The following is a 12,939-nucleotide window of genomic DNA, read 5'->3' as shown; positions in this document are numbered from 1 at the left end:
GGTGGCGATCCTCTTTTAAAATAAACGGAAAAATTAATGCAAAATTAATGAAACTTTCGTAAATAAGTGAGAGCTTTGCCGGGTGAGAGCGGGGTCACGGCGGCGCGTCGCTCAGCATCGGCTCCTCCCCTCTCGCCCACGCTCCCGCGCCCCCACCCCGGCCGCGCCCCGGGAGGACGGTGCCGGCGTCTCCCGCTCAATTTCAATTCTCCCACGCCCGCGGCAGCCCCGCGCGCCACCGCACATCAGTCACGCCCGCCAGCAGCGGTTAACCTTCGCTCCCGGCACCGCCACCGCCAAAGCGCCCTCAGCGCGGCCGCGACCCGGGCGCCGGGCAGGCCCGAGGCTGAGAGGCAAACGCAGGACGGCGCCGCGGCTCTTAGGGTCACAGGCGCCCCGGCAGCCACACCCACCGCCCGCGCGGTGACAGCTCCCGCGGCGGAGGCCGGCGGTGCCTACAGGTGCAGCCGCCAGTGCCGCCCCGCCCCAGCTCGGCCGGGGTCCCAGACCTCCGCCCGGGACCGCCCTCGCCCGCCTCCGCGCGCACCACCTGTCGGGCTGCTCCGCCCGGCTCCTGACTGGAGGCCGGCGTGGGCAGCTCGAGGTCTCGGGGGGATGAGGGCTTTACCGGAGAGTGGGCCCCACGCAGGCAGTGTCGGTGCTCTGGATCTCCTGCAAGATCCGCTCATGCTCCGGGACCGTGCCCAGCCCCTCGCCGCTCTCCGCCATCTTGGCTGGAAGCAGAGGAGCCGGCAGGCGCGGCCCCGAGCGGCCCGCGGGAGCGCGCAGCGGGCGGTGCGAGCGCGAAGGGGCGGGGCGGGCGCGCGCGGAAGCACCGCCCAGCGGAGATCCAGGCGCTGGCAGGTGCCCAAGGCCGATGCGCCGCCCGGGGCGCGGGGGAGGAGACGCGGCGCCGCCGCTCAGCCCCGCCGCTCGCCCCAGCTGCGGTCTTGTGACCAGCCTAACTTTAACGTGTATTATTGTATTGCGTGCCAGACCCTCTGCTACGACAGTCAGTCACCCTCGGCCTGGGGTAAAAGCTGCGGGAAATTTTAACGAGGAGACCTCATGTACCCTGGCTGGCGGAGAGGCAGAAGAGGGAGAGCGTGCGCCCATGGAAAGTTAAAATGTGCACTCGGGAATAATATTTATTTTAGGAAGGAACCGGGAAAGGAAAATCCCAGCTGAGACCGTGACGACCGCTCTGAGTGCATGCGCGTCCCTGCGCGCAGGAAGTTCGCAGAGGCCAGCCGGCTGGGAAATAGATGACGAGAGCCAGAGAAATGAAATGACGAAGAACGATGACGCTTAATGGCAAAGGTGCAAGAGAGGTCCCGGGCGCTGAACGACTTCCTGCCGAGGTCCTCGGGTCCCAGTGCCCCCGAGCTGCTGCAGCTGGGACGGGGAGGGGGAAGGTTTTGAGAGGAGGGCTCGTCAGACGCGCGGGAAAGAGAGGTGCGTGGCTGCAGGAAGGCACCAAGAGTCCTGTTTCATGACGTTTGGGGGACGCTGAGTAAACCAGTTTGTCATGATCCGAGCAGCGACTGAGCGAGATTCGTCAGGAAGAGAGCGCACACCTCGCCCTGAAGGACGATCGTCTGGCCTCCACTAGGCCCGTGCTCCGAACTTCCCCTCGAGTGGGCCAAGCCCTTCACTGTCCCGCGTGTCACTCCCCCTCACTGAGCTTCTACTAGAAGCCTGTCTCCATCAACCCCTGGGAGGCGGCACACCGCATGGTAGTTAAAAGCATGAGCATCCTCAGTTTAATTCCTGGCCCCCTCACCTCGCTTCACAGCTGGGTGACTTTGGGCAAGAACCCAATCTCTTTGTATTTCAGTCTCCCCATCTGTAAATGACACTAGATTCAATGTGGCACATGTGACCATTCCACCAACAACTGTTTTAATATTTTGCGCTTGTTTTTTGTTTTGTTTTTAAAATATATCTTTATTGATTTCAGAGAGAGGAAGGGAGGCAGAAAGAGGGAGAGAGAAAAATATCAATGATGAGAGAGCCTCCTGCACGCCCCCTACTGGGGAAGGAGCCCGCAACCCGGGCATGGGCCCTGACCGGAATGCAACCTCCATCTCCTGGATTCTAGGTGGATGCTCAGCCGCTGAGCCACGCCCAGCAGGGCCTGCACTTGTTTTGATTGGTTCTATTTCCTACATTCGGAGGTTTTGTTTGTTTTTGTACACTTGGCCCCCAGGGAACCAAAATGCCACTGACCTCAATGTGTGCTGGATTGAAAGACCAAGGAAGTTCTACTATTTCCAACTGCTCATTCTGCCGGAAACCTTATCACAAGCTTGTTTCCACTGTCTTGATGGTACAGGAGAATCCAATTCATCTCTGGGAAATCCCACCTCTCTGAAATGCAAGAATATGCAGAAACAAACCAAAAGATCTCCTCCAGCACTGTCACACCATATTAAGGTCCTTAAGTTCAGAGGGACTTTTTTTTTTTAATTTTGCAATTTCCAATAGTCCCTCATAGAGTTCTGCACATAGCTAAGGGAAAGCTGGAGGGGTTCTGAAGCCACTGGAATGAGGTCAGGATGGATTAGAAAGGAGCATTCCAAACAGGCCTGAGCATAGGGCAGGAGTTTGATTGAGAAGCGATTGGTAACAATTAGAAATTAGAACAATATAAAATAGTAAAAAGTTAGCTTCTTCAAATTTGCTCTTTATACATCGACATTAAATATATCATATAATGTGATTGTTGTATTCAATTGCCTTAATAGAAATCTGTAGCACTAATAGGAAATGTTGCCTCAAATTCCCTGATGCCCACTTTCATCGAGAGCTTCTATGCAAGAGACAATATTTAAGGACTTTTGTCAGAAGATATCAACTTCATCCATTCCTCTGGTTATTTGAAAAGTTTATCCTTGGATCAAACCAAATCCCTGTATCCCAGTGTTTTGGCCCTTCCTGCCATTGATTTTTATTGAGTACCGAAAAACTATTTTTTAAATTAGCTGATTACCTTTCCAATTACTGGGGCACCATCACCTGGTGTTAGCACATCTGAATTGCAGGTTCAGCTCTTAAGAGGGCAAAATAAACGTTTTGAAAATTGAACCTGAAACTGAAACGTAAATAAGGACAAACTTTGTACCTTGCTATAAAGAGAATAGAAAGCCAGTTGTCTGCAGGAAATGGCAGACTGCCTTAGCTCAGTCGATGGGCATGGCCAGAACTCATTGATCTGAAGAGAAAAGCAAGGTGAGGAGAGCAGGGCATGTGGCACAGGCCAGGTCTTATTTGGGAACTGTCTCCTGATGGGCTGTTCCTTTCCTGGGCATTCATAACCCAGGCCGTTTCCCCTTCTCTTCACCAACCCTGATGCCATCTCTCCAAACCCAGCTCCAGATGCCCCTGTCCCAGGAAGCCAGCCCGGCTTAGGCAGTCCTCACTCCTGGCCTGTTTCAACACCTACCCATAGCGATTGCCTCAACATAAGCTGCAGTATTTTCCCTGCAATTCAGGTCAGGAAGGGAGGAAGTCCATACACCACTTCTCCTTCTGAAATAGCTTTTGTTGGTTCCCTTTGTGACTTCTGACAGTTTCGTTAGCAGCTGAAGATTTTTGCTAACAATTTAAAGCTAAATATCCTAAATAACTATGTAAATTTTAACTATAGACATAGATATAACAAATGTGCCCCCAAAAAAGCCTATTCTAAAGTGATACATTTCTAAAGACTCTAAAATTAAGAATTTCAGCTGTAGGCCAAAATAAAAACCATGATAGCTATTTATTGAGCACTATTTGCTAAGCCCTTTATATTACCTAATTTAATCTTTACTAATTGAATTAGTAACTTACTTGGTAATTAAGGTAGTAGTACTTTTACTAAAATCCAATTTAAATCCTGTGGGCAGGCCCTTTTACTATCTCCAATTCAATTTGAAGTAACTGAGACTTACAGAAATTAAGTCACTTGTTCAAGGCCACACAGCAGTGAGTTGGAGAAGAGAAACCTATTAACCGGTTCCTCTTTTTCCCATTAGTTAAAAAGTCAGCCAAGAAGAATGTTCCAAAGTTGTTTCACCCAAGGGATAAATGACTTAGTCTGACCTGAGGAGGCTGGAAGGTAGTAGGGCACACATGGGCAGATTGCACATGCATGTTGCATTATTTTTCAGGCAGTGGATGCTGACTTCCAGAGATCCACCCCAAATCTCTCTTCAGGACTTGCGGCAGGGGAAAGACACAAGAGGAAGACTGGCAGGGCAGGAGATGCATTCTGTGTCCAGTATGAAGCTAAGCAATGAATTAAGGATTTCACCTGTAAATTAATTTAGTCATGAATGACTTATACTTTGAGCCACTTGTCTTCAGACTAATAACCCATCTTGGGAAAGCCCTTCCCCAAGAAAGAGGCTGTATAATGCAGCTGCCCTGGTCTGGCATTTAACTGCTTGGGTTCGAATTCCAACTCATCTTTTACTAGATGTTGGGCCTTGGGAGAGCTAACTTGTGTAAGCCTCAGTTTCTTCAAATGTGAATTAAGGACAATGTTTAGGCCATAGCTCAATCAACATTAGCACTGGAGACTAGGATTATCAAGCATTTATTATTAAACCAGGAAGCCCAGAATTTAGCTTCCTCTTAATAAAATAAAAATAAAACCAACACATAAATGTTCTTTTAAAATCATTAACAAAATATCCTAACTTCACATCCGGGTTCTCTGAACCGGAACCTCATTTTTTCTGAATGCTTGATTGGTAAAAACTGCCTAAAATTTGTTTTCTGTTGTGGAGTAGGAAACAGGACCACATCTTTGAGTTAGACTCTTGGTTCCTGGTCCACTTTAGTGAACCCCACCAAATCAAGTACCTCCTTTTTGTCTTTGGAGGTAGTGCTTATTCTTTGAAGCACATGTGATAGTAAACAAATCAGTCTGTCTCCACTTCCAGGAGCAGAAACAGTGTCTGCATTGTTTACTGCCCAGTCTAGTTAATAGCTGTTAAATGGATCATCCACATGCAAATATTTCTGACATTAAGCTCAATGTTACAAACACCTGTTTCATGGGGTAGAGTGCACCTCTGCAGAAAGATTCCCTTCCCCACTCCTGGAAACCCTGTAGCTGACCCTGATCTTCACCTTCGGGACTGCTAATATCATTCAGATGTTTCTTAAGTGGCTTAAGGGCCCTCATTGTATAATTGTAGAATATCAAAATGTAAAGTACAGGTAGTCTTTTTACATTGACCCTAATAAACTAACCCTTCCTGGTGCCTTTAGCCACGTTTGGGGTTGTCTTGAGAGCAGCGCTCCTCAGCTTCTGCCTTGTTGGTGCAGTGACCCCAAGTGGCCACACTCTGTAAGTGCAAGAGAGTATCCGAAAACCCGGGGCAGGCCTGGGAGGATTCCTGCTGCAAAACTCTGTCCAGGAATCTGTTGTACCATAAAGACCTGGACCCCACGGTGGGGAACAACAACAGGAAATTTGAAATTGAAGCCAAATAAAATCAGCTTTTCTTAAATATGAGCCAGTCCTCAGAGAAGTTAAAAAGTAATTAGCCCTGGGCTCTGTTGATTCGACAACTCTTTCATTGAAAGCTTGCTGTGTGGCAGGCCCTGTGCTAAGCTCAGACGGGGCTGGCTCGCCCATGTGTAATCTATGCAGTCGCGCTTGGCTTAATGCTCTGCCATCACCATCCTGAAATTCTTAACAATTTCTTAACAAGGGGCTACATTTTCATTCTGTATTTGGTTCTGTAAATTATATCACTAGTCCTGCCCTCAGAACAATGTCCTGAAAGCCCCCTTAGCTTGTTCACCCTGGAGCTAAACGTTTTAAAGTCCATTGAGCAATTAAAGAGCAATAGTAATCTCTCCGAGTTCCACTTCCCCTCTTTCCTTCCTCTTTCCCCCCAGCTATGTCCCCTTTTCCCACCAACTATTTTGTCTTCTCCTGTCTTTCCTTCCCCTCATTGTGCGTTTTCTATCCTTCCTCCTGGTCCCAGCTCTTCACTCCCAGCTCTTCACTCTTTCCCACTTACCTTTCCTTTACTGCCCTTGGCACGTTCTCCCTCTTCTCTCACTTGTCCTGCTCTCCTTTCCCTTCTCTCAGCAAAATATGTTTAGAAATGTGATGAAATGATCATAAAAGCTAACATTTACCCCCTGGCCACTCTCTATAAAAGAGCATCTCGACTCCTTTCTCTCCTTCCCCCCGTTTTGTTATTTTTCATAGCATTTATTACCACTTTTTTGTTTATTTCTAGCTCTCTTGAATAAAAATACAAACTCCCTGATATCTGAATCTAAAACAAAATAATATTGAATGTAAACTGTAATTGAAAAATAAAATTTAAAAAAATAATTAAAAAAAAACAAGCTCCCTGTGAACAGGGAATGTCCAGGTCTTAATTTTGCTGTATCAACAAGACCAATGACCATCCTAGACCACTGTCTGCCACATTGTAGACGCTCCATATGTATTTATATTTACAAAATTAGTGACTGAGCATTGCTGTATGAAGATTACATTAAATACATTTCTTGCCTAATTCATGTAATCCTTTCGATAGTTCTGTTAGTAAGTATAGAGGCAAAATTTCAACTCATGTTCTTCTGGCTCCAGAGCCCATTCATTTAAGTGCTATATAAATAAAACCGTCTCCCTGGTTGGTATAGTTGGTTCCCAAATAGACAAAAGTTTTTAACTTCTCTCTAATGTTATATTGAAGATGAAACAGCTAATGGTACCACTTAAATGTTCAATGAGAATTTGGCAACTACAGAGCTCACTCTTTTCAGGGAGCCCAGGCTTTCCTGAGGTGCTGCAGACATGGCAAGCCTCAGTAATGGTTAGGCCTGCGTTTATTTCTGAAAAGTTTTTCCAGACTCCATTTTATACCCACAACATGTAGTGTACGGCACTACTCTCATTAGAGATTAAGTGAGGTCATGATATTACATCAGTAAGTGATTTTCAACCTTTTTCATCTCATGGCATGCATGAACTAATTACTAAAATTCTGCAACACACCAAAAATGTATTATCTTTTTTGGAGATCTGACAAAAAAATAGGTATAATTTTAATTAATTCACACTGACAGCTATTGTTATGTTGGCTGTTGTCAAGTTTTTGTTTTTTGACAATCTAAGGGAAAAGAAGTCAGTGCCCCTGATTAAATAGTCAGGTATCGGGTTTTTTTAAAATTCTTGAGGCACACTGGTTGAAAATTGCTGCATTAGTATAAAACATAATTATTAGTAGTAAACTATTAGTAGTAATAGTAGTAAATATAATTTTGAAGAAGGGATACTTCTCTCCCCTGCATTTTATGTGACCAAAATAAAATTTACATTATTATTTCCCACCCTCTCAGAATTTCAAGGTGCTGTGCGTGCTTTTTACATCAATATTCTAAAGTATATATTTATTAAATTATACTGGCATATATTTCCCAGACGTAAATTAGGCATCATAATGACAGCAAATATTTATTAAGCATTTATAATGTGCTAGACAGACGTTGTGCTAAGCACTTCATATACATTAACCATTTGAGATAAGTTTTATTATAATCCCCATTTTATAGTTTTAGAAACTAAGGTCAAAATCAAACAATAAAACCTAAGCCTTTGATCTTAACTAATATACTTAATGGAATATGATTTAATAGAAATCTTACATGTCTAAGATAGAAACAGCAAGAGCATACTAGAATGTCTGCAGTTGAATTTGACCAGTTATATTTTTTAGTATGTCATCCTAAAAGTTTATTGTGTATACAGTTTTGGTTGTTAGTTGCTTTTTTCTTGTTTTAAAAAATGTTTTCTGTCATTTCCTAAAGGTATGTTATCTTCATTCCTAAAAACATTAAAGCCAAAGAAATAACAATATCCTGTTTGCCCTCAAACTGGTAAAACTTCATGGTCAGCTTTTGGAAAAGAGCCCAAGAGAGTCTGTGAATACAAATGTAAAACAATCATGTTATCATGAAACAATTACAAAAATTTCTTCTGGTACGTCATCAGGTACAGTTCCCCTTTCCTCCTATTTTTCCCACCGTCTGCAGGGCTTTCTTTGGATATGTCCCCTTTCTCTACCTCCCACTAACTTCATAGTGCCCGTCAATGTATCCACGGCTTTCTTATCTCAGGCTCAGCTATAGCAACAGGACACACTGCAACTTTTCAACCCAAACTGGTCCAGATATGCTGTAACTTCAGAACATACTGTAACTTCTAAGGAGAGAACAATACCCTGCGGGACCCCAAGAGGCATAATGACTACACTCAGGTTGGAGTCAGGACCCATGGGGGAGCAGGTCAAATGGGCAAGGCCTACTGCCCAGGAAGTTCTAGAGCAAATGGGATAAATATTACGAACACTGCTACTGCCATATCCCAAGACCATAGCCGCCCTGACTAATTTAATCAAAGTCACTCTCAGCGTGAGACTCAGACAACCACTGCCAATGGGCTGAAATTGATATGCTGGATGAGGCCTATTGACCACCCATATTCTAAGAAGTTGTTAATGCTGAACAAAGCTGGAACTAAGTGTGGTTCCAGACAGCCGTGAAGCCTGCCAGGGACGGCCTCCTAAGAGGAGGACCTGATAGGAACTGGGTATATCTAGGCCAAATGGAGGGACTGGAGTAAAAGATTAGAAAACCGAAAGAGAATGAGAAAAATCCAGTGGAAATTAGGATATGGTGGTAACGCTGTGAAAACAGTGATGCTCAGGGCAAAAGGATCAGGGCAGCAGAGCTAACTCTAGATTCCACCTGCTGGTGAGCGTCAGCCTGCCGACCACCCGACAGCCAGAAGGTTCTGAATGCCCAGAGCCGAGCCACCCCAGGCCAATGCAGGCACCAGCAGTAGGCCTTTCTTTTTATTTCTCCCTTTTCTCTTAAATTCATTCACCATCTGCAGGGCTAATATCAAATTCCACTATCCATCCTGGAGTTGTATTCCCCAATTTCATTGTTATAGCTGCCTGAGATGTCTTTAATGGATGTTTCACTGGCAACACAAATAAGCCATGGGAAAAGCATGGTGTCTCAGGTCTCCCCTAAAACTGTACTTTAAATGTAATATTAGAGGCAGTGGTGCCACGTCACACATACAATAAAAACAAATAGGACTTCAGCAGCATCTGATTCTTCCCTTTTCCACCAAAACAAAAGGAAGGCCAAAGGAGCTGATCCAAGGACCCAATGGGGGAGTCAGGCAGGAGACAGGCTGGGAGAAGCTTTTGGGCTGAAAGAGACTGTCCCCGACGGCATGACTCCTGGTCTCAGCAACCCCCTCAGGACTCCTTCAGTGGAGGAGACCCATCCTCCCAGGTGATTTGTGCAGCGAGTGGCTTGCACACTCTTTGAAAAAAGGGCTCTTGAGCCATCCTTAAATGGCATTGGTAGAAACCGTGAGTCACGGAGCTCTCTGAGCTTCCCTTTTTAGAGCTAGAAAGGCGGACCCCGGGTGACCCTGATCTGAACACTGATCTTGAGCAGGGCCCCTCCGATTCCCTACTTGGAAAATAAGGCGAGCGAGAAGACACTAACAAAGCTTAGGATTTTACAGCAGAAAATGTTTGGTGCAGCAATGCCTTTCTTCTGTGACAGGGAAATACCAACAGAACTTTTAGGTGTTCTCTCGACTTCAGTGCCAAGGTGCAGAGCTTCCCTGAGAATGTGTCCCTCCTGTGGTCCCAGCCCCATCCTCTCGGTGCCCTGACCCTCCCTCGCTGTCCACTCCAGGCCCTGGTGGCAGGGCGGCCAGTCTCCCTCCAGCCAAACCCTTTCTCCACTCTCCCTGCCTGTAGAGCTTTTAGCTATTTAAATACTTTCGCCTTTTCTTCTTCCCCAAAGCATGACTTTCTCTCTGCACTGCCTTATTTATTTTGCCTTAGAAAGTTATTACTAGCTCAGAAGCTAGACAAATTTGTTCATTTATCTAGCTACTATGTGCCAGGCACACTAGACACTTCTACAGAGGATATTAAGATATAGGACACAGGCACTACCCTCAGGAATCTTTTGTCTGTGAATGGTTAAAACAGAACACACACACCACAAGTACACGCACGCACACACATGCACACACACACAAGTGAGTCCAAATGCCCTAGGTTCTTTGGGGCTTCAAAGGATGGAATGTTCACATCTGGTTGGGGAATCAGGAGAGGTTTTATAGAAGAAAGATATTTGAGCTGTACCTTGCAAGATGGACTGGATTTTGGCAGGCAGGAGTGAGAGTGAACAATAATAAAGGAAGGGCCTGGCAGGCATGGCTCAGCAGTTCAGCACTGACCTATGATCCAGGAGATCATGGTTCAAATCCCGGTCAGGGCACATGCCTGGGTTGCAGGCTCCATCCCCAGGAGGGGGCGTGCAGGAGGCAGCCGATCAATGATCCTCTCATCACTGTTTCCATCTCTCCCTCTCCTTCTCCCTCCCTCTCTCTGAAATCAATGAAGATATATTAAAAAAAGAGAGAGAGAATAATAAAGGATTGGAACCAGTGAGCACCAGGCAGAAGAAAATCTCAGAGCATATGTCAAACAGTAAACATTCCAGTTTGGACAAAATGGAAGTCCTGCCTTTATTTTCCAGCCCCCATATTTGGCCCCATGAACTCATATATTCCATAAGAGCAGTGGAACAGAATAGTTGGCATTGGACTATTGAGGCCATGCCTATGTTTAGAAAGGCATTGAATGCCAGCCTAAGAGCTCTTCATCTAATTAATGATTTTAGCAACAGTTTAGGAAAACCAATTTTGGCTAATATTGTCCCAGATAAAAGCTTTGCTCGGAGCTCTGTGTCTACCCTCCAAAATAACATTGAGATGTTTTCACAGTAGACTTTGGAAAATAATGTTCTCATTTAATAACCTAAACATGAGGCTAACAGTGGGCCTTCAAGTCCACTGGTGGTGGTGACAGGGCACCTGGGGGAAATATTTGTGCAGGCTCCACTCTTGAGGGTGATACTGGGACAGTGCTGTGAATGCCTGATCTAAACTGATTTTTTTCTTTCGGGAGATTGGGTACAGGATTGGGGATATTTGCTGTAAGAACAGGGGGTAGAGCAGATCCAAGGACCGTGTAGGAAGTCAGGTCCAATGCCAGAGCAAGACTAGCTGATAATTCCAGGGATGGATGGGGTCTGTAGACGTTGACCAGGGTTGTGAGACCAGGGGAGAGATGAAGAGAGTCAGGGGCTGAGGCCAAGGCTCTGAAGCAGCCGTGGCAGCAGAGGCCACAGTAACTAACACACGCCCGGTCCCTTCACCCTCTTCTCGTTTCCCTTTAGATCTCTGACCCAGCCACCAGGCAAATGCACACATTTTAGAAGGTGCTGGTATCGTATAAAGTATGTTCCATGTGGGGGGAAAAATTGAGATTCCCATTAGTAGAAAGCTCTGGTTTCTTCTGCCTATTGAAGGAGGTAAAAGTACTTGCTCTATTTCACATGATGCTCAGATAAAATAAAGGTATAAAGAATAGTCATAATGAAGTTGTAAGGATTTTGCAACTCACTTACATGTTGATAATCCAAGAAACAACCAATAAATAGCAATAGCTTCCCATGCCTACAACACTGCCCTCAGCCTTCTGAAGAGATTCAAAATATACTTAATGCAAAATCAAATTTAAATACTTGGCAGAAATTTATTCAGATTTAAACTGTCACCTGGCCTTGGGACCTTTCTGAGAATGGAGAGACAACACCCCCGAAAAATCTTTTCCTTTAATCTACAAATACTAGTCAACAAATATTTATTGACTATCACTATCACATTCAGTGATTGCCATCCATTCCCACACTGATAGGTGTCAGATGCCGGCAGACAGTCAGAAAGAATTAAATGCTAAAAGCTGCCCTTTTAACACAAAGAAACATTGTCTTTCATTTTAATCCTGTTCTTGAACTCAGCAAATACATCGCAATATCACCAAAGAAGCTATTTTTAAGTCTTATATGGAAATTTAAAATATACATATCTGAGAAGTCACCGGAATCTTGAGAGAGCAGCAACAACACAAATAAACATTCTACATTTTCTTCTACAACTCATACACACCCAAATATAAATGGGTTTCATTGATATACCTAATTTTTCTCCATGCTTTTCACTAAGCAGTATTCTAGAGGGAACAACTGAAACTTCAGATAAATGAGATGGAATATCTGTTTGGAAATGGCATGAGGCCCTTTTTGATCACTTGAAAGTCACTTCTATTTTTTAATGTTGTTGTGATAAATCAGGAAACAAATCAAATGCCAAAAAAGTGGATTACTTATTTATTGTCATTTCTCTAAGGATAAGAAAACTTTGAGATTAGGTGTATACAGGATTATAACTATTTCTCAAAACTATTTTTTTAATCCATAATAGAGAAAAGCATAAAAAGAAGTTAATAAGACTACCTTATTGCCACTAAAGAAGAAACAAAAAAATATGGAGAGGCCCTACCTTAAAGTAGCTTCAATGGGCAGCTCAAAAGACTGGATCTCAGCCAGGACATTCTCGTAGGTTTGATCTGAGTCTTCTTCCAACATCGTTCCACATGCTCCTGATTTTCTGGCTGCAGACATCAGATTTCGAGAACAAGACAGTTGTAATTTATCAAAGAAATGTAGTTTTCCTTATAATTATTATAAGGGTTCCCTGTTCAGCCAGAGTAGCCGCAAAATCTGAGCTCACTGTCTGACTTCATGCTATCAAAATCCCTGCTTCCAAGAATGTTGCACAGCTGTTGCTGTCCTGTCTCCACTTATAACATTTTGCTTACTATTAACCTTGACACAGTTCAGAAAGTTCCTGCCTGGTGCTTGCTATATTTACTTACTTGCTTCTCAAAGCCAGTAGCTACAAACTTGGTAAGAATTAGAACCATTACACTATAAAAAGTTACTAAATACAGTTGACTCCTTAGGGCACATATTTTA

General features: G+C 44.6%; 1 protein-coding gene across 2 annotated transcripts in view; it reads right to left on the bottom strand.

The window, feature by feature from the left end:
• The window catches only part of EXOC6 (exocyst complex component 6), a 119,498-nt gene extending 106,872 nt beyond the window's left edge, over positions 1-12,626 (bottom strand). The window contains exon 1 of one of the 2 annotated variants that reach the window (XM_016220796.2): positions 12,464-12,626. In XM_016220796.2, the coding sequence (XP_016076282.1) occupies positions 12,464-12,585 (122 nt within the window). In that variant the 5' untranslated portion in view covers positions 12,586-12,626. Of the gene's footprint in view, positions 1-628; positions 748-12,463 lie in introns of those variants that run through there. The other variant, XM_087824453.1, reaches the window with a different exon arrangement.
• Positions 12,627-12,939: the final 313 nt, after the last annotated feature.

This window comes from Miniopterus natalensis, chromosome 14, assembly GCF_054644295.1.
Source record: "Miniopterus natalensis isolate mMinNat1 chromosome 14, mMinNat1.hap1, whole genome shotgun sequence".
NCBI lineage: Eukaryota > Metazoa > Chordata > Mammalia > Chiroptera > Miniopteridae > Miniopterus > Miniopterus natalensis.
This window is presented reverse-complemented; position numbering and strand designations above follow the sequence as displayed.